Source organism: Juglans regia, chromosome 10, assembly GCF_001411555.2.
Source record: "Juglans regia cultivar Chandler chromosome 10, Walnut 2.0, whole genome shotgun sequence".
Classification (NCBI taxonomy): Eukaryota; Viridiplantae; Streptophyta; class Magnoliopsida; order Fagales; family Juglandaceae; genus Juglans; species Juglans regia.
The window spans coordinates 3,168,651-3,189,698 of record NC_049910.1 but is presented as its reverse complement, the minus strand read 5'-3'; the positions used below and the strand labels follow the sequence as shown (position 1 = coordinate 3,189,698).

At 36.4% G+C, this 21,048-nt stretch overlaps 4 protein-coding genes across 4 annotated transcripts; 1 reads left to right on the top strand and 3 right to left on the bottom strand.

The window, feature by feature from the left end:
• Positions 1–353: 353 nt before the first annotated feature.
• On the top strand, positions 354–2,883 carry LOC108987077 (cyclin-B1-2-like). The gene is made up of 4 exons (XM_018959929.2): positions 354–564; positions 875–975; positions 2,085–2,182; positions 2,481–2,883. Exons 1-4 carry the CDS (start codon positions 439–441, stop codon positions 2,579–2,581), a joined length of 426 nt encoding a protein of 141 aa, XP_018815474.1. The 5' UTR covers positions 354–438; the 3' UTR covers positions 2,582–2,883.
• A 340-nt stretch (positions 2,884–3,223) lies between these two features.
• LOC108987076 (probable transmembrane ascorbate ferrireductase 2) lies at positions 3,224–4,641 on the bottom strand. The gene is made up of 4 exons (XM_018959927.2): positions 4,318–4,641; positions 4,138–4,186; positions 3,730–3,929; positions 3,224–3,633 (listed from the first exon to the last, which is right to left on the bottom strand). Exons 1-4 carry the CDS (start codon positions 4,459–4,461, stop codon positions 3,358–3,360), a joined length of 669 nt encoding a protein of 222 aa, XP_018815472.1. The 5' UTR covers positions 4,462–4,641; the 3' UTR covers positions 3,224–3,357.
• Positions 4,642–5,394: 753 nt separating this feature from the next.
• Positions 5,395–11,793, bottom strand: LOC108987064 (protein decapping 5-like). The gene is made up of 8 exons (XM_018959906.2): positions 11,543–11,793; positions 9,677–9,777; positions 8,766–8,834; positions 7,709–8,620; positions 6,817–6,882; positions 6,358–6,528; positions 6,134–6,244; positions 5,395–5,856 (listed from the first exon to the last, which is right to left on the bottom strand). The coding sequence occupies exons 1-8, from the start codon at positions 11,700–11,702 to the stop codon at positions 5,725–5,727; spliced, it is 1,722 nt and encodes a 573-aa protein (XP_018815451.1). The 5' UTR covers positions 11,703–11,793; the 3' UTR covers positions 5,395–5,724.
• A 1,328-nt stretch (positions 11,794–13,121) lies between these two features.
• Positions 13,122–20,501, bottom strand: LOC108987088 (actin-related protein 2). Its single transcript, XM_018959949.2, has 15 exons — positions 20,218–20,501; positions 18,982–19,092; positions 18,540–18,674; positions 18,359–18,430; positions 18,166–18,244; positions 17,884–17,933; positions 17,523–17,626; positions 17,343–17,411; positions 17,197–17,260; positions 16,187–16,255; positions 15,798–15,881; positions 15,194–15,252; positions 14,506–14,572; positions 13,792–13,875; positions 13,122–13,636 (listed from the first exon to the last, which is right to left on the bottom strand). The coding sequence occupies exons 1-15, from the start codon at positions 20,257–20,259 to the stop codon at positions 13,556–13,558; spliced, it is 1,170 nt and encodes a 389-aa protein (XP_018815494.1). The 5' UTR covers positions 20,260–20,501; the 3' UTR covers positions 13,122–13,555.
• Between the last annotated feature and the right edge of the window lie 547 nt (positions 20,502–21,048).

The window sequence follows — 21,048 nt, the reverse complement described above, 5'->3', positions numbered from 1 at the left end:
ATTCTAACTTCTTGAAAAATTGAACTACATACTAATCGCATGATTTAATTTTATTTATAAGATTTAGATTTTAAAATTTATTTTTTAAATCAAATATAACTCGTAAATAATATGTGGTGTAAAATGCTGGAAATATAATTATTTTTCCGACTTTCGACTCCTATCAGAATTTCGAATTTAAAATAATATGGATCCGATTCCCGAACCAGGTCCGATCAGGTCCAGCCCATACGATAGGACAGCCAATAGTTTACATACGTCGCCGTTTTCACACGACCCTTGACTTTTACCACAACGCCGCCGTTCAATCAAATCTCTCCCTATTTAACAAAACGCCGCCGTTCGAGATTTTACACCTTTCATTGCTTGCGCTCGAAGTTGCTGCAAGATCAGTCGCGCAAGTAGTAGTAGAAGGAGATTGAGGGAGAAAGAGAGAAAATGGAGGCAACGAAGACCATTGCGCACGAGATCGGAGGAATCCAAAACGACGCGCTCAGATTTGGACTCCATGGTGTCAAGAGCGACATCGTCGGATCTCATCCTCTTGAATCCGCTTACCAATCTGTATTGATTATCTTTCCCTGCTATCGATTTTCTCGGATCCTATATTTTTTCTCATCCTCCGTTGTTTCCGATTAAACTTGGAGATAGAGAAAATTACTTCTTTGCTATATAATCTTACGCTTTTTTCTTCCTCTTTGGGACCTCTGAAACACTATTTATGTCATGTATGATATATGTAGACGTGTGTGCGCGCTCTCTTAGGTCTCCGTTTCTTTTTTAGGGGGAGTAAAAGTTTTTAGAATTTGTGTTATTCTCTCTTATGAAATGCCGGGTTTGTAATTTGAGTTTTGTTTTTATGAGGATCTGTTAGGCAAGGAGCACACAGGAAGAGATGAAGAGGAAGTTCTTGATGAACACATACGGAAGTGCGTTTCCCCTGAAGTTGGATCTTGACAAGCAAATTCTTTCTCGGTATGATTTTTTGACCCCTTGTTGTGTTATGGTGTTCGGGTTATCACTGAATCTCAGAAATTTTAAAGAGCTTGCACGCTGTAATATACACAATTTGGGTTATTTATTCTATGGTGATTACAATTGTAAGCTTGAATGACACTGTGGGGTTTAGCTTTGAGTTCAAAACCTTAGCCCTTGAAATGGTATACATTAAATGTCTTACTTCGTCTTAGGTCTTAAAATGAGTGATTTTATTGGCTAGGGTCCCTGCTTGTTAATTTGTATAGGTGAGAGGTTGAAGCGATTCTTTGAGGAAGGTCCTTTGACACATGAAGCCTAACCATGTATGAAAGTATATGGCTCTTTAATGGTATTGTTGATGTGAAGTAATGCTTAGGTGTTGAGAAATGAATAATCGAGGAATCAAAGTTGGGTGTCCTGTATCATGTGTGTTGAGGATTATCTGAAAACACAAGGTTCCTAGCAACTTCTCCATGCAAATGACTCAAAGCACGTATTTGTTTCTTGCTTTGTACAATTCTGTGAATCTTGTATACCTTTTTTATTTTATTTTTTATTTTATTTTATTTTTTATGCACAAGAGAAAAGGTAACCAAGACTCTTGAGTTTCAGATTTTGTGGCTTTTGATTACTTTTTGGGTGTTGCTTCACTGGTGCACATTTGTATTTTATTATGACTGTCTTATAGGATAGCCAGAGGAAAAATAAATGATTGAATCTTGTCACAAGCGCACATAATTTAGACTATAATGAACCTATGACTTACCTCAACCTCACTTCAAAGGCATAGTGAATTCTTATTTTTTGTTTATGTACTTCTTGTTCACTTGGACTGCACCTTTTGCATTTATTAACAATTTCTTAATTACTTATAAAAGAACTATTCTCATTGTTTATCTTTGTATGTCCAGCAAGTTATGTGCTTCACATTTTTCTGTCTTTTTCTTTTCTTCTTTTTTGGGCTAGCATTTCAGTTTCTACACTGTTTAAAATCTAGACATTTTATGATATGGAAACCTGTGTATTTTTCCTATCTTTACTTGTAGGAGTTGTGTTGTATGCTTTTGTTGCTTTCATGATTGTTATTGTTTTGGAAATAATTGCAGGTTTCAGAGGCCTCCTGGAGTAATTCCATCTTCAATGTTGGGTTTGGAGGCTGTTACTGGTGGCTTGGATGATTTTGGTTTTGAGGATTATCTGAATGGTAAGGAACCCATCAAGTGATACCGTGAATTCCAATAGTTATTCATTTGAGAAATTTTTGTTTGTTCTGTTTCAATTTTAATAATTGATCAACAACTTCTACGATTGTCAGATTTTTACTTCAGTTTCTATGTTTTCTGGATCCTAACTTGAAAGTTTCCAGAAATGTCTAACATCTCGCAGGAGAATTAAGAATTTAGTAAGCCGTGTTGGTAAATGAGCAATAATATAGTGTCTGATTTTAGTTAAGCTCTTGCATATTGTGGGTTTTGAAAATTTATCCTCGGTGCTGCTTGCAGACCCTCGTGACTCGGAGACTTTCCGGCCTCTGGACATGCATCATGGAATGGAAGTTCGTCTTGGTCTGTCTAAGGGACCAGTCTGCCCAAGTTTCATATGAAAGAAGCATTTAATTGTCGGGAGAAAAGTAATTAATGAAGTGGCACTTGGTGCGGTGGTTCTTCATGGAATTTATATTATACATTAAGGATATAACTATGTTTCTTGTTAGAGAGTGAACATATTTTCTACCATTATAAGATTTTTGTGGTGTGATTGTCATGGGCACTTTCAACTACTTAACATCAGCTTGCCAACGGATAGATACGGGGCACACAGTCTACTAGGGCTCCTGAGGACTTAATGCTGCTTCTTTTCATTAATGTTAATGGGATTTGCACCCTTAACCTTTCCATGATCTAATATGCTTCAACATCAACAATTGAATATAGCTTGATCTTTTATAAAATGTGTGATGATTTGAAAAGGCCAAATTCTAAGGTATTCTTTTATAATCCGCAATTTCTGAAAAGGTGTACTCTGTATGCTCAGAAAATTAGAATCACCATCCCCATATCCAATTTAGAGCACCAACAGATGACAGTCAGGACGTGCATCAAACTTCATTTCTGCGTGGCACAAAAGGGCGGAAATAAACATTTAAAAGAAGGGGACAGACCAAGCCTCCTTTGTTTTGTTCCCAACCGAGTCCTAGGAGAAAGAAAACCGAGAACTTGCCCTGTTTTCTAGATCAACACACCCATTTGGTAACAAAATAAGTAGCCCTTTTATTACATGTTGAATAAAAATACACCTCTTGGTCACTTGAGAACCAAAAAAAATATACGAATTGGGACCCTGTTTACTGTTTTGTTGGTCCTCTGTGGGCTGTGGGCATCAACTATGCGCATCGGTAACAACTGCAAGAGCAACAAAACCACCGAGGACAACGATCAATACTCCCAAAGAATTGACCAGAAAAGCCTCCATTGAATAGCGTGATATTACCCCGCTGGTTTGAAGAAATGTTGCTTTTTCTAAAATACCAGTAGTCGCAGTAGCAACAGCAAGGGCATAAATATAAAACCCAAAGAATACATGCCATGGTAGCAGGGTCGCTCTGCTATTTTTTGATCCACCTGGATACCAGAAGGTTGCAAATCCAGCCGCCCACTGAGTTTAGGAAATGATTGAAAGAATTAGACTATTCTGGCCACAGAAACCAAGCTCATAATACCAAAAGAAGTATACCAGTAATGAAAAAAATACCTGAATGCCAAAGAGAAAAAGGCAAGCTAGACCCAACCATGAATGTAGGCTGTAGAAATTGTCAATCCCCTTTTCATTGTGGAACTTTAGAGCAGCCCATACACCAATGATGCTTAAACAGAAAGCAAGGGATTGTAATGTTAGATGAACTAACTTTCTAAAGCTTCTTGTTCCTGGAATTGACTTGTATGCAACCATGGCTGCACAAATCACACCAAGCATTAAAGAGGAATCCTACACACTTATCTTTTATACTACAAGGCCCATCCAAATAGAATGTAATTTTTATACTTCAAGAAATAAAAAGCTCTCTCCAAAAAGCATCGGTCAAGATCTCCACTCTCTCCAAAAAGCTCGGTTTTCGAACAGAAAATAAAAATATATATATATATATATATTTACAATTACCTTCGCCATTTAATAGCAGGAAGCCGATCACCATTAGAACTGGATGGACCTACAACGGGCAACTCAACAATAAATTCACCAATCTAAGCTTCTTAACCAAGTAAAGCATCGGTCAAGAGACCAGGAAAATAATTTAAGAAGAAAAATTGAGAGACATGGAAAATGAGAGGGAGAGAGTACGTTGAAGATGAGGTCCTTGTTGTCGGAAATGAGAGCTAAGCCTCCTCTGTAATGGAGGGTCCAGGTCAGCAACAGAGCGGTGACTATCACGCCCATCACCCTTATCATCAGGAAGATCGGGAACCGCACCACCGGAACCGCCATTTCTTCAGTCGTAGTGATTGATTTTCGAAGTTACTTAGAGGATCTGAGCATTTACGTGGATTAGGTTTTCGGAGGAGGAGGGGTTTCAAAACGCTCTGCACTGCACGTGCCGTTACACCATTCCAACGACCTCCATCTTACCACTTTTCCTTTCTTATATCCTACTTTGAACTTTCTAGTTTCTGTGGGCTGCCCAGCTAACTCTATTAAATATTAATTTTTTTTAAGGAATGTTAAATAAAATCATAAATTTTACCAGCGTCCCACGTTTATTTTATAAATTTTATATTTATTTATTTCAAAATAAATATATAATACTTATTCATTCTATAATTACAAATATCATTTCAAATATCATTTCTTTTAATTTTTTATCTTATTTTCTTTTTAACTGTTCAGAAGAAAGAAAATTTATATTTTTCATTCGAGTATCTCACGATTAAATAGAAAATTAATAATTTCCTTAAATCCAATTTAAAAGAAAATTGTAAAAAAAATATATATATCAAGGTAATCTTTGTAAATTGTTCTTTAAAAAAAAATTGCGGGTTTTCAAGCTTTCAATCTTACATCCAAATCGGGTTGTTCAGCTCGTCTCCCACTTATAAGTGGTCGGATTGTTAAGTAACACATCGTAATTAACTCAACCATCCGATCTAATAAATTGAAAAATAGACGACCACGGTTCAATCTTTTGATATATATATATATATATATTTTGTGATTATTTTCAGGGCAGCAAGAATTTTCCTGTTGGAAAAGAAGATTTTGGGTTGTAATTTTGGATAAGAAAATCCAATGCTTATATCATAGAGGAATCCCTTCCCGGAAGCAGATTAAGGTTGTCTGATCCCATTCCAGGGAGGGACCAAACAAACAAATGAAGGTTTCACACAGAAAGAAAGGCAAGGAAAACCAACAAGAAGGTAGGCAGAGACTAGACAACGGGCATTCATTACATAAGTAATATTAGTTTTTTGGGACAGGCAATATTCTTTCCCAAGCAACAAGGGCTAGAAAAGGGTCAATTACAACACATGAAAAGTGAAAATATGCCATAACGACTCTGGTTTATTTTGCAGCACAAGTCATCCATATACCATGCTTGCTTAGCTTACATCTGAATCCCAAGGGATGTAATCAGCACAGATAGTACAAACATAGTCCATTCTTGGGTTTCCCCAGTTTGATATGCACTCTAAATGGAATTTATGTCAGCCTAAAACATACACTGAAAAGTCACTGCTTACTAGGTGGGACGGTTCAATAGCTATGTCCCCGACCCCTCCCAAGATAGCCACGGCCCCTTCCATAATAACCACCGCGGGATCGGCCACCTCGGCCAGGTCCACGGCCTCCTCGACCACCCCAATGCCTTGGCACATAGCCAAATGTCTGCATGACCATCATCCCCGAAGGAAATATAAATAAATATAATAACAAATTCTCAATCTGATACAGAAGCAACAGACATTACCAGAGCATTGTATGTAGGAATAAGTTAATTATTTGAATGATTCATTAATTTTTAAAAATTTTGAGACTTGTAATTAATTTGTGGTTATGTTATCATACATAAGGAGATCAGTTTAAACACAGATGCAATGAATATTCACGAAAAAAAATTCAAAGATCCTGTCACACGGGAAAAGAAAAGAACAAGGTACAATACCTCGGAATCTTTTCTCAGTTGTTCAGAAAATCTGGTCCTCCCATTACGTGAATCACGATCAAGAGCATCACAAGACAGTGAATCGAAAAAGTCATCCTTCACATAAACAGGCTGAAGAACAAGGAAACCAAAAGTAATCAAGAGCCAACAACAAACAATTGGGCTTTTTTTTTTTGTTAATTGTTAGAGAGAGATAGAGCTAACTGATCATATAATCATGTTACCTTGGTATCATGTTTTGATACTCCACCATCATCCTCATCTTGTGAATAATCTGCAACTTCTTGAGCTCTATTACTTTTACCAAGATCACCCCAAACTTCATCCTTGTTGAACTTCTCGTTCATTGCTATAAAATCAAACTCCTCCGTAAATCTGGTTGCAGGACGTGAAACCTGCAAGAACAAATTTTCAACTACTCAAAACCCGTGCAAAATCACCAACTTGTAATATTAGTGGGACCAAACAACTAATCCAGGTCAAAGTACAGGTAGCCTAAGGTAAAAAGTGTGCAATCTTAAATATGTGCGTGCAAGTCTCTCTCTGCGACTGTAACAATCCAAAAGACAAGCATAAACACAGTTCAAAATTCTGACAATTGCAACAGGTTCATGCACATATAGGTGCATCAATTTAAACAGCATTAACAACAATAAGAGAATTGATATATAAGCAGCACATACCCCATTTCCTCTTCCTCTTTCACGTCCTCCTCCATTAGTATGATGATGTGCAGGAGCTCCATGTAGCTTATAAGGGACAGGGGGAATTGACAACAAAGAAGCACATGTTAGAATGCTTGGCATATTTTTTAAGCTGTCATTCTTCATCCTAAATTTTATTATCTCCTGACATGTGTGCCAATGTGACACATTTAGTTTTCCATAACTGGTTGACATATACAACCACTTAAAATATGTCATATCAGCAAGAATGAACGAGAATGGCAAGATCTAAGATAAAGAAAAACATTGCCCTAAATTATCTCCTCCCAAAATTTTACCTAACTGACCATGACTAGGCAAAGTACATACGAACAATCGTTTGGAATTCTGGGAGCTCAAAGAAATCTATCCAAGATGCTTGAGTTTAAAAGCAGAAGCAGCAGGGAAGAGATCTGTTCAAGCTACTAGAGTTCTAAAGCAGGAGCTTGGTCTTCTGTTCGGATCATAAAATGATTGCATGATGTTCACACTTATATGTGGTATGTGATACTATTTAAAAGAAAACTATTTTAATCTTGTGCAAATAGTGGTCTGCTACCTGGAGCCAATGTGGGCGCTATTTCTTTCTTATAAATAGTTTGGGTCAATGGCAGTGTTCATATCTAATGGGCAATTTAGTTCTGTTTTGGGGCTTCTCACATAGTTCTGTTCTTTTTTTTGTTTGGGGGGGGGGGGGGCTGGGCGCGACAAATTTGCTCATTGCAATTTCTCTCCTACCTAAAGTTCTTCTATTTGAAGAAACTCACCTCCCATCAAAATCTTAGAAGTTATGGGATAGTTGTCTAAATTCCTTTATTAGAGAAATGATAGAAATTTTTCCCAGCAAATTGGAAAATATTGCCAAGAATACCTTATTTTCAGATGGCAAGGGTAGAGGCAATATAGGTTCTTGAGCTTCTGTCGCGGCTGTTGATAATGATACTTCTGATGAGGATACTTGCACCACCTGAACGTCCCTCTGAGCTGTTTGTGAAGGCCGGGATGAAGATACAGTGGTGGGTACTGGCTGCAAGAGCTGGCCAGGGGTTACCAAAGATGGTGTTGCTCCCTCATTCAGAATTGAACTTGATGTTCCAGTAATGGTGGTTGCAGATTCAGACGTACTTGTAAATGGCATCACAGGACTTGGGACTTTAGGCTTGTCAGTGACTGATGATGAAATGGCAGTTTTATCCAAACCAGTTGTCAATGGAGATACCAACGGCAAGCTAGTGCTCAAAGTAGCAGTAGAAAGAGATTGTGCAGAAGCTTTATTTGTGATCAAAGTTGTAGATGAGTCTGAACCTACTGCAGAAGGGTGGGTAGGAAGTGTGGAAGATTGCATATTTAGGTTGCCAAGGCTAAAGGGTGGCAACAAGGGAGAGGGTGACTCTAACAAAGATGAAGGTGGCAAATTAGAAGATACAGAAGGTAAAGGTGCACTCACAGCAGGATATTGCATAGTCTGCTGCATGGAAGGTGGCACTGACAACCCAGGTGGGGGTCGAACCAAAGATTGCGGTTGGGCTTGAAACCCTGGGGACCCATAGTATCCTTGCCAATACATTGGCATAGCAATTCCACTAACATTTGTGGTTGGAGGAGGAGGTGACGAACCCCATGACCCTAAACTTAGATTGGGTTGATATAAGGGAAGACTTCCTTGAAACACCGGCCTAGGGAGACCCATTTGTGAAGTATTGGCACTAAGATTTGGAATAGTACCAGTACCAGAAGGAGGTACACTTGTAGTGGATGCAGTTGCTGCATGAGGATAATGAGACTGCATTGAGGAATTAAATAAAGGTGAGTGAAACTGACAACTGTATCGTAGATAGCACTCAGGCCTGAGATCAACCAAATTAGAGTGATAGGAGGTCTGCCAATCTGGTGATATTTCAAATGCAGCCTACTTTATTTGCTTTTACCTGTATAATTGCAGGATCATGGTGTATAGGTGTTGTCTGAACGGGTGGGGAAGATTTGACCTGCAAATCCTGTAAATCCACAAAAGACCACACTCTCAAGCAATTCAACCATACAAAGAGGTACATATCTTCATGAAAAAGCGTCATGACAAAAATGTCACTTGAAAAAGGAAAAAAGAGGCCAGTTTGTGACATAACAAGGAATAAACCATCAATTTTGCAGATGTTCATGGACTATGCCCTTGTAATTCAAGCCAGAATACGTGACAAGTTTGAAGTCCAACATCTTAAACACCAAAATGAAATAAAATCAAAATGCAAAAAATAATAATAAAAGTTGTGGTAATTACAAACAAACTGCACAATACTGCATTACAGTTTCATGCCACATACGGAATCTGGCTGCCCAGAATTACTCTCGATTTACTAGTTTTCTATATTTTACAAACTCTTGTTCTTTCTCCTCCACTAGTTAGGAACATGTGCTCTCTTGAATACTTCCTGTATACATGGGTGGATTGTGCCCCTGTGCACTGTTAATAAGATTGACTGACTTATCAAAAAAATATTTTCAAAAACCAATTTATTCCAAAGGCTTCAGGGAGATCGGATGTCTTTCATATAATCTCGGTCTGCATAAAGTTGAGGCATAAAACACAATCTTGCACATGTAATGTAGTTCACAACAGCAACGACCACAAGACACAAACAACATGCTTATGTTGTTTTGAAATCCTTCCATTTAAGTTTAAAGACTTAACATGCTATTCCACATAGCCACTAAAGATCTGAATTTCCAACTCTAGTTTTTTACTCGTAATAAACTTCCATAAGCTCACTTGTTAATTAGCAAAAATTGGCATCACTTTATCATTATGCAAAGCACATATATTAGTCAATTTCTGGCATACCTTGATGTCACTTCCTCTAAAGAGGATGTACTCATAAATTTTATCACTTGGAGGAACTTGTGGGCCATCCTTTTTTCTTCCTTCAGTTCCAAATGATCTCACTACAATTAACAAAATAGATCAGTACTTAAAGAACAGAAATTTGAAATACCACAAGAAAATTATTTCTCTTTCTCCTTCCCTTTATTACTTTACTTGTTTACCTATTTATCTATTTCCCTTTCTTTTTTTTTTTTGTTCTTATAGTTGACCATTTTTTTTTTTTTTTTTGATAAGTAAACAATAGTATAAATAAGAATAGGCCAAGCCCAGGTATACAAAACAAGAGATAGGACCTATCTAGTAGCTAAAAAAGAAAGAAGAAAATCATGTACATTTAGGCCATTAAAATCTACAGCACTCGACCACAAAAGTAAGGTGCGGTAAAATAAAATTCTAAGATCCTCTATTGTCTGCTCCTTATCCTCAAATGTCCGCTCATTACGCTCCCGCCATATGCACCACATAATACAAATAGGAACCATCTTCCACACCGCTTTGATTTGTGGAGCACCACCTGACATTACCCAACAATCCAATAACTCTACCACTGTAGCCGGCATGACCCAAATCAACCCTATTCGAATGAACACCTCACACCACATTGCTCTAGCTGTCTCGCAATGTAGCATAAGATGATCCACTGTCTCACCAGCTTTCTTGCACATACAACACCAATCTAGAATAATAACCCGACGCTTTCGTAGATTATCAGTGGTCAAAATCTTACCTATAGTTGACCATTCCATCATAACACTAAAGAGAGGGGCAATTTATGGGAAAAAAATCATGATTTCTGGTATGTATTTCATATACTCCTCTAGCAATTTGTAATCAGAACAAGATGATATGAGCAAAACATCACCCCATCTTTACAAGATATTCCAGTCCCCACCATAAAGGGGAAAGTTGATAGTATCATCAAATAATAAACAATAGCAACATGATCTGGCAAGGAGCACGGAAATAATACAGTTATGTGAAGGAAGAAGAAGACAGACAGGTTTTGGGGCCCTGGACAGATTTTTGAAAGAGAACGGGAGGGAAAGCAATATACCATCTTCACATCCCTCTACAGGAATATGCGTTTTGAACTCATTTTCTAGCCAAATTCAGAATCTCTAGTGTTTTTTTTCCTTTTTCTTTCCCAATTGCAACAGCTTTGTTCTTTTACTGCTGAATAGTAGTTATCTACCTTTGGAACATAAATATCATTTCTTCACTCGTCCAAGTTGCATTGTCACACAGACAACACGAAAAAATACCATAAAAGTCACAGAACTTATTCTGCAATGATGTGTTGTATTGTTCAAACATGATTTTCGTATGTAAGATTGTTAATACCGTTCCATGATTATTATTGTATATAAGATAAACAGGGTAACAACTTAGCATCCTAAAGTTCAAATCCATAATCCGTGGGGTTATAGTTATACTCTTCATTTTTTTTTTTTTTTTTTTGCTAACACAGTAATACGACCTGAATTTACATTCTATATCTAATCATAAACATATATACATACATCCCTATTCAATACACGCCGAGTAAAATCCTAAGCATCGTGAATTTCCAAAGCTAGCATGGAACAACTCCAATTTATCACTCAATACGAATACACGCCGAGTAAAATCCTAAGCATCGTGAATTTCCAAAGCTAGCATGGAACAACTCCAATTTATCACTCAATACGAAAGCAAAAAAAGCCCATTATAAAAAAACAAAACGCCCCCAAGATCGCACAGACCCAGAGAGCAAACCTCACCCCAAAAAAAAAAAAAAATCTGATATATATAGAATACTGTAGTAAGCCATTTCATTTCTTATACCGTTTCTCAAGCCGATGCTGGATTCCTCGGTATTGATGTCAAAGAGAACACCTTCATAGCGAATTTCGGACTTGGAAGTCAAGCTGATCAAGCTGCCGATATAGGAATCAGCCGACCCAGTTGAAGATCTGGGAGCTTCTGCCGCTGCTGATGCTGCCATAGCAGAGAGAGAGAGAGAGAGAGAGAGAGAGAGGAAAGGGAGCGAAGAATATCACAAGCCCTACTCCTTTATTGAGTTTGAAGTACTGTGTACAAAAACTGACCGTTTTTTACTTTTTATTCATATCCTCTCACGATAATTTTCGTTTTTTCAAAACATCTCATCTCATCTCATCTCATCTCATCTCACATCATTATTATAACTTTTTCAAATCTCCACATAAAATAAAATAAATAATTCAACTTTTTCAAATTCTAAAACAATAATAATATTAAAAAATATATTTTAATAATATTTTATTCAACTTTTTAACTTTAATCTCAACTCATCTCATCTCATCTCATCTCACCTCTGAAAACAAACGGGCCTAAAAATTATATCAACTATATCCTGTCAAGAGTCTCATCGTCTAATGGGCATATGATTCGATTCTTAAATCTGGATTAAAGGAAAAAATAAAAAAATTGCATCCTCGTTCTAGTCATTTCACAATATTATGAAATATTGTCCATCAATTATTAAATTTATCTTTTTTAAAAATAATAAATGATAATTAATGACTATAAAAATGTCACAAAAGTAAAATAAGAATATAATTTATAGCATTATTTTTTGAAAAACCATCTCAAAATTCAAACATATTTTTAATTATAGCTGATCATCTTGAGATTTTCCATAATGTTCTGCCAAAAATACATTCTACATTTAAAGTATGTGAATTCTACTGTATTTAATACTGCACATGGGCAGCATTTAATTATTTGTATTGTTTTATCACTCCTTGATTATAAAGTATGATTGGGTGAAAAAGTTATAGGAAATATTATCCCGTGCAATTATCTTAATAGCAACCTTACATTAATTCGCACTACAAATGAAAGGGGCTTCTCCAGCAGTTCACCCGCTTGCTTGGCATATTGATTCGTTAACACTATCTCACTATCCCATTGCCCAAGCATCCTCTTTTGGTAATGGTGGATTGAACTTGAATCCATCTATGCTTTCCATCGACAGCAAACAGGAGCTTTGTCTGATTATGGGAAGGAAAACCATGCGAAAAGACTGTAAGAGTTATAATAACTTAGACCCGTTTGAAACTTGGACTAAACTTACTCTAATTTTAAGTTAAATATAACATTCAAATATTTAATTCTAAACTTATTTTAATTCAAAATTTCTTTACACGTAAGTACTACAACATTTTTTCAACTCAACACATATTTACGCGCAGGACCCATAACTTTTTTCAACTTCCCATAAATACATCTAAACTCAACTTGAATGGCGCCCACAAAACTCACTCCACCATCTCAAATCACTTTTATTTATAAAGAACTCAACTCATCTCAATTCAATTCAACGTCCAAACAAAACTTAAAAAAGTTAATCCTCAGAACTAGATACAAGAAAATCCGGTGATCAGAAATTGATCATTTGGGTCGCATTGAATTGCCGAATCTCATTATTTTTCTATTTTTCTTCTACACAAATAATCTACCTTTTCTGTTTCCATGATCGAATACGGAATACACATGTACACAAGTCTAACAAGCAAAGCTCAGTAACAATTCAGGTTTTCAATACAGTCCATAGAAAGCAGAATTTATAAATTACAGAAGGATTTCTTATGCAATAAATTCTGAATTCTTCTGGGTGTCGAGATATAAAACGCAATAATGCTTTGGTGGCTTTTTATCTCATTGCAAAGCTATTTCAATAGGCCAGGGACAGTCATTGCTATTTGGTTTATGAAGCCCAGTGATATGGATTTCAAATCTCACACTTTTGCTGTAATATGACGCACTACCGAATACTCATATAGGTCAGGGAGTCAGCGAAATGATCTCACAAAATCATGCCTGGCCACACTTGCTCAGACAAGCAACTCCCTCTTCTAGATAATCTTCCTTGCTGATCCAAAATTCAGGTGCATCCTGATGTGTAAACAACCATATTAAACTTAACTTTTCTCAGATAACTTCACTCACCAGCCAAAATAGCAAGATATAAGATGGAATACAATTTTCCAGAGGTGAATGAGTGATGATGTATCAATCAGGAGAGAGAGATAGAGAGAGACGGCATGTACTTTCATAATTCCTGCGAGGACTGCACCTCCTAGATACACCATATGCTTTCTTCGTGGTGGATCCTCAATCCGTAACCGCAGTTTCTGTTCACCATGACATATTTATAGAACAGATAAAGATAAGTTCAAGAATATGAAACTTCTTGAACTGAATCCATGAATTAAGTAAACCCCCCCCCCCAACTTGCAATGTGGCATTGTTTCTAATCATTGCCTCTTCTTTTAAGCTATTATAAAATGACTAGGACTTAATTTGCCACTTCCAACAGCTTCTGACCTGATTTTCCCATTGGGGACGTCAAGGGGAAAGCAATTATGAGAATCAAGTTAAGATTTTCAAATTTAAACCACAAAAATAATGCATAAATAGGAACACAAGCGGAGCCTTTCTTGGGGGGAGGGGGAGGGGGAGGGGGAGGGGGGGGAGCAAGGGACCCGTGGTGAACTTCATACGTGTAAAACTCTCCACTTTTGCTATATCTGGCTCCTCTAAATTTAATCACTAATTCCACCATTGAATAGTTTCCTGAAACATTCTTTTTATTCCCTTAGGTGATACTATATATCAGATTATTATTATTACAAACTCACAATAACAAAATCAATGGTATAAAATGAAATATGTCACCAAATTTGACAAACAACAGAAACAATAACAAAATAATATTTAATTCCTTTTTTCCTTCTGTGTACCACACACAACTCAGAACATACCTTCAACCCATCTTTGTTTCCCTTCAAAACGACTTCAAGATATCGATCCAGTATTTCTTTCTCCAAACTGAAGGAAAATTGAAAATAAAAAATTAGAATTTCAATAATGTATAGTTCTAAGAAACTATCTACAAAGCACAGCCATACCAAATGATGTGCACATGGTTGAAGAAAGACCTTACCCCAGATTCAAAATTCTAGAAAAACTAAGAACATGTTCTCTTTCTCTGTGTGTGTAATTGATGCTGGATTGATATACATACAAGTTTACAACACGCCTTTTTTAACTGTGAGAATGAGCTCGTGAGAATGAGCTGAGAATGAGAATGTTCATAGCTTAAAAAGAAGGGCTTTTTGGCCCGCTAGCTTGGCTGATTTTATTATAGGGATGGTTTATAGCTAGGGGGATTGCAACTGAACCGTCATAGCCATGGTTTCAACAGAAATTGAAGTATCTTCTGGAGTATGAGACAGTAATCTCAATGAAATCTTCCACCAGTTTTCCTTTATTTAAGTGATAATCTACTTCTCTAAGCTCCATAACATGAGCATATGCTATATTCGATAAAACAGAAGCTGATCCCACATAGGGCATGATGGGCAAGTCTAAGCAAGCACAAGACTAAATTATACAAGGGGAAAGTATGCCCATGATCTGATTCAGTTCAAGAGGGGTTTACGGTATTACCGACTGGGTAATCCAGGATACATGGTGCTCCCTCCACTTAAGACTATATGCTGATAAAGCTGCAAAAGATCATTGACATAACAATTTAGAACCACATGACAGAGAGTTCATATTCACATCAAGACAAAGATATTTAGGCTGCAGTAGATTTACTCATCAGTCTGAATTCCTCAATTGTGGTTTCCATTTTAAAAAGAGCTCAGACAAAAATCCTAACCATTCAAAGAACAATATTTTGACCATGAAATTTATATGAAGCTATAGAGAACCTAAATTGTGGTTGCCGGATCAGAAAACACAAGCAATGCCAAAGCAGGTATAGGGGATGGAATGGTACTTCAAAGTGGGAATTTCCACCTCCAAGAAAGAGGGGGGAAATAATAACAATCCATTTCAAAGGTAATCAATTGGCGAAACAGAGCCAAATTAAAATGCATGGATAAATCTACAGTAACAGTACGTGGCTTTTTGAGAAACTTATTGATTTTTTTTATAGAAGAAAAGAAGGGAGAAGACAAACTACCAAACCCAGCGAGGATTAGGAAAGGTATTTCATTTTCATTTTAACACACAAATATATTATGTTTCAGAATATTAACAGTACCATCATTCGATTGTCAATATCCATCTCCTGAATGCACCGAAATACCATGTCTGCCATCCCATCACCTTCAACATCGATGAGTTCCTGCAAGAAGCACATATGAAATTCCACAAATACTGCATTGCCCCGAGGAAAAAAACAATACAGGAGTTAAAATATTCTAACAAAACCACAATAGATCAAATGTGACAATTACAGTTCAGTTGACCAATTTACACAGTATACAATGAATAACTTTTTTGATAAGTAATACAATGAATAACTACAAATTAGCTGGCATAATGTCTGACCCCTTGCATGTTAAAACAACCAGTTTTCAGATTATACACTTATGGCACAGATAAAAATTGGAGACATGGAAATAAAACTCAAAGAAAGCACAGGCTTACTGGAGTGAAAAGAGCCTCTGGAGCCTGAAAACGTTCAGTACCAACTTTGATAATCCTTCCATCTGGCAGCTGATTGATTTAATATAACAAATTAACTTAATGTTGAATACATGACTTGTGATTAGAGCTATAATGTTTCAGAATAAAGGAATCCAAACAAGAAAAATTGAAGATCACATTAGCAGATAGGTAGCACGTCATAATCCAAAGCTATCACACATAGACCCCTAATGTAGTTTAGAAGATCCAAAGCTGCCAAGGTTGAAGGTGAATCTGGCTAACTCAGAGGTAGTGCCTGTGGGGTATGTACCCAACGTGGTGAGTCTAGCGTCCATCTTGGAGTGTAAGATATCTTAGTTGCACATGAAATACCTTGGCCTTCCTTTGGGCGCGGCGATCAAAGCGAAATCTATATGGGATGATGTGTTAGAAAAAATGGAGAGGAAATTAGCTGGTTGAAAGCGGATGTACTTATCTAAATGGGGACGGATAACTCTCATAATTGCATCCATATGGAAGATGCTACTTATTTGTCTATGGTGGTGCATTTGGAGGGAGCGGAACGCAAGATGCTTTGAAGATCAAGAGAGATCAATGGAAGAGCTTAGAATTTTGTTTTTCAATACTTTACTCCATTGGTCGATTGTAATTGATTTTCATGGCAAGATTTCATGGCAAGACTTTTCATGATTTCCTTGTATCTCTAAACTAGACATAAACTTGCTCATGTATATGTCCCGTATACTTGGGCATTTTTTGTCTCTCTTTTGATCAATAAAAATTTATTTACCGATAAAAAAAAAAATCCAAAGCTGCTAATGTGATCTACAAGTGATTATATTCAGCATGCTAAATGCATATAAACATGTAAGGAGATAAAGGATGAGCATCTTGAGGCTACCCCTAACTATGCTTCTTCAGTCAAACCATTCCTAGAGGAATTCTCTCTTCGGTTATTATATTATAAAGACCATATAAAGATCAAGTAGAAACTAAGAAAATGAACTCACGGTATAATTCTTAACAAGGATGGTGGTCTCAAGACCCAATTGATATTCCCTCTTGTAGTCATAGCTGTGGAAAAACATATATAATATTAGATGGCAATGCTTCATGTTCCTTGATATCAGAACATAGTGCAAGATTGTTCATTCACCTTATATAGCAGAGCTTCTCTTTGATTTCCCTAACAGTCTCAAAATCTGTAGTCCTATTCATTGCATACCTTCAACAAACAAATAGTTTTTTCCAATTAACATAGAAGTTCCAATAAAGGCACAAAAACCGATATTAACTATTTTGACTTTACTGATAAAGCAACCAGAATTGGCCCCACCCTCTACGTGATAGCAAATCAACCAGATATGATGTTATATGTCTGCCAGCTACATTCATTCGCTTTGTGAGATGAGGGAAAGAGTAGCCATCAACAACTGGAACCTGGATAGGAATCAAGTGAAATAATCTAAAATTAACCTTCAGATACACAGTACATGACAATTCTGTCTTATTTAACTCTGTCCGTTATTCATTAATTCTAACTTCTATACCAGTATTTTTAATAATACGGAATACATAAAGTGACATATCTACCCCCTTCCAGGAACAGTGTAGTATAAGAGTATAAAGTGATAGGATGAGTATGCATTAAAAGTGGAACCATAATTTGATGTAAAAGTGGTTTTTGAGAAATTTACCACATGAGTGACACCATCACCAGAGTCAATAACTAATCCAGTCAGCAAACCTGTGAGGAAGCCACAGAAATGCTAAAGCACATTGCTAAAAAGTGATGGGAGGAGTATGTATAAAAAAGCGTAGCAACAGTAATATTATTACAGAGTGTTTCCGGACAAAATATGACAGAGTCATCATGAAGGAATTCACAATTCTTGTCTATTTTTCCAAGGACATTAAAAAGAAAAGAAGGTAAAAAAATAATATAGGAACTTTTAACCTTCAATCATTTCTACAAGCACCTTGGGCATATAATGTCAAAACAGCTTGAATTTGGATAAAGACACCGGCAAAGTTGTACTTCTCAAACATGGTTTCAACCTAAAACCAAGTCAAGAGCAGATAATGAGATGCAAATATGATGATTCAGAATGTTAGTCATGACGGATAATTTAACCAAAGAAAATAGTTTAGAAAATAAAAACAATCACAAACCATTTTTTCACGGTTCTTTGAAGGATTAAGAGGTGGGTCTGTAAGTAAAATCTTGCATTCCGTTGGATCAATCTGTTGAGAATTTTGGAAGACATAATAAAGATCAGATGAAAGTGTATCAAAAAATAATGAATCACATGTATACTAATAGCCACAGCAACCAGAACTTCTTGAAACTTACTTTCAATTCACTAAAAAAGGCATGGTCCCAAACATGACCCATATCTTCCCAGTTTTGCACGATGCCATTGTTAACAGGATAAGATATATCCAGTTGATGCCGCAAGTCTGCACAAGCTCCTCCAACAATAATATCCTAAATGAATAAGAAATAAAGAACAACCTCTCAGAATTAAGAACTAGGCAGAATCCGTAATACATGAATATTAAAATCATAATGAGCATACTAAACCCTTCGTGGGACCTAGATTTGCCTCAATGTCTATAACAGTAAACTTGTATAGGTTTCCTCAATAAACTGGACAAAACCATATGAAAAGAAGACTGCAGATTTTCCAAAATAAAAGCTTCAGAAACACCATTTGCATTAAAACTCGTTGCCTAATAATCCTTCTTGTTTTTAGTAGCATAAATATGATTTCTTTTCCTAAAAAAGCAGGTACCTTTAGCTCCTGTTCCACGAGCGATTCTTCATACCGAAGCATAGGCCTCCCCACCACACAAGGGAATACAGAAGTAGGGAAATTCTCTCCAGCAAAGCCGCACTTGACATACTGTATAAAGTAATTGGTTTGCAAAAAGGAGACAGAACCAAGGTTAGGATATCAAGTTATAATTGCAATTATGCTTAGTCATCCCACATTAATGGAGTTTTGCGTGCATTTCACGAAATTAGCACCCATTGCATCCTTTTTTTAGATACAAGTTAATAGTGCATGCATCCTTGAGAAGCAATCCATTAGAAAACAAAAACAAATGGGAACTATTATCACGATATGCAGCAAAATTTTTATTTTTTATTTTTTTTATAACCGTGGGTGTCCGGGCCAACTTGCATGCACCTCGACTAATCCCATAGGGCACTGAAGTTAACGACCAGATAAAACTCCAGTAGCCCTAAGGGGACTCGAACTGGTGACCATTAGGGAGCAAACCCAAGGCCGGACCAGTTGAGCTATCCCTGGGTTCACAATATGCAGCAAAACTAATCAAGGTCTTCAAGATTTTTCAGATACAACTCCATGATCGAGTCTTAATATCGAAATCTTGTTTTTTATAAAATAGTTCGGAATTTAACACCTGAGCATATTACTTAATGAAATATAACGGATTAATGAAAAATTAAGATTGGAGATGATAAAGTTTTGACATTCTAATTAAAAAAATGATTGTTAGGATTTAAGAACTCTATCATGGAGCTAACCTAAAAAATGTAGAGGATATTAATAATCCTAACAGGACATAGAATTCCACCAAAATAAGGGCACTGTAAGATCTGGCAATGGTCAGTTAACCGTACACTGCGCTCCGCTCCTCGTCTACCGATTACGATCCAAATTATTTCAAGAGTTTCGGCAGATGTGCATGATCGCACCTTAATATATGTGCAAATGCAAACTTATGAACCTTTAAGTCATGCCGTACACCGGAATTCAAGTTTGAAAAACTCTTTAAGTTCAATCAAACCAGACAGATGGCCAATATTAGCAAAACCCTTACAAGCCCAGACAGAAGCAGTAAAATAAGTAAAACATCTTCTTTGGAACCAATTCATCAAAATAATACCAATGGAGAAGGTAGTATATACATTTATAATACTCGGTGGATCAAACGGAGAAAAACAAGGAAGGATGGGGCTTAAGACGCAAATTAGGAAATGGAAATGGAGAGAGAAGTACCCCGGTGCCATTGTCGCAGACGACGACGTTTCTGTTGTCCATATCGTGCGGAAGTTGCTGCTGCCTGCGGCTACAGTATTGGTAGTGCTTTACTCGTTTTCCTGAATTGTTCAACCAGCTTTGCGTGTAAAATGCATAGTAGGATGAAAACTATGCGTATGTATTACGATTTTGGAATTATTAAGAAGCGAAAACGATACGAACTTCTGCAGATCCAGAACAAAAAAGGTGTCTCTGTGTGCGTGTGTGGAAGTATTGCGTCGGATTTTTTTAGGAAAGAATTGTAGTAGCGACCATCTAGTTTATCAAATCGGAAAATATAATATATATGCTCTATTGTTTTTAAATTCTTTTACCCTACTAGATAAATTACAATTTACATGTGATTCTTATTTAGGATAAGTAATAAAGATAATTATTACTTATTAGAGCATTTACGATGGCTCTGTAAAATATAAAACAAAAGTTAAGAATTTTGTATTTTTATCTTTATTTTACATTTTACTGAGTAATTCTCCAGAAGTAGAGACTACTGTTTACAAACATTTTTAATTATTTTCTCTTTCCTTTACGCGTGTTTGAGTAAATTGAGTGTCTTTCCAGCCAAATATCCAGGGAAAAGAAAAAGTACTTCTCCATTGTAGGTGAACCTGCCAACAAAAAAAAAAAAATTAATAGATTGCTCAAACTTTTATAGATTGCTCTGTTAGGTAACTTTGAAAGATCAAAACTTTGTAATAATGGTTTGGCATTTAAATGTTAGATTAACTTGAAATATGACATAATTATATAATATTGTATATGAAGAAATATTAAAATATATGAAGATAT

Bases quoted from the DNA above. Each gene is read 5' to 3' on its own strand.
- LOC108987077 (XM_018959929.2), top strand. From the start codon at position 439: ATGGAGGCAACGAAGACCATTGCGCACGAGATCGGAGGAATCCAAAAC. The intron at 565-874 runs GTATTGATTATC...AGGATCTGTTAG, and splicing joins TTGAATCCGCTTACCAATCT to GCAAGGAGCACACAGGAAGA. The intron at 976-2,084 runs GTATGATTTTTT...AAATAATTGCAG, and splicing joins GACAAGCAAATTCTTTCTCG to GTTTCAGAGGCCTCCTGGAG.
- LOC108987076 (XM_018959927.2), bottom strand. From the start codon at position 4,461: ATGGCGGTTCCGGTGGTGCGGTTCCCGATCTTCCTGATGATAAGGGTG. The intron at 4,187-4,317 runs GTACTCTCTCCC...TGCCCGTTGTAG, and splicing joins ACAAGGACCTCATCTTCAAC to GTCCATCCAGTTCTAATGGT. The intron at 3,930-4,137 runs GTAATTGTAAAT...TGATTTGTGCAG, and splicing joins CCTGCTATTAAATGGCGAAG to CCATGGTTGCATACAAGTCA.
- LOC108987064 (XM_018959906.2), bottom strand. From the start codon at position 11,702: ATGGCAGCATCAGCAGCGGCAGAAGCTCCCAGATCTTCAACTGGGTCG. The intron at 9,778-11,542 runs GTATAAGAAATG...TGTTAATTGTAG, and splicing joins CAGCATCGGCTTGAGAAACG to TGAGATCATTTGGAACTGAA. The intron at 8,835-9,676 runs GTATGCCAGAAA...GTGGATTTACAG, and splicing joins TTAGAGGAAGTGACATCAAG to GATTTGCAGGTCAAATCTTC.
- LOC108987088 (XM_018959949.2), bottom strand. From the start codon at position 20,259: ATGGACAACAGAAACGTCGTCGTCTGCGACAATGGCACCGGG. The intron at 19,093-20,217 runs GTACTTCTCTCT...TACTTTATACAG, and splicing joins TCTGCGACAATGGCACCGGG to TATGTCAAGTGCGGCTTTGC. The intron at 16,256-17,196 runs GTGAGTTCATTT...TAAATCAATCAG, and splicing joins TCCTTGTTAAGAATTATACC to CTGCCAGATGGAAGGATTAT.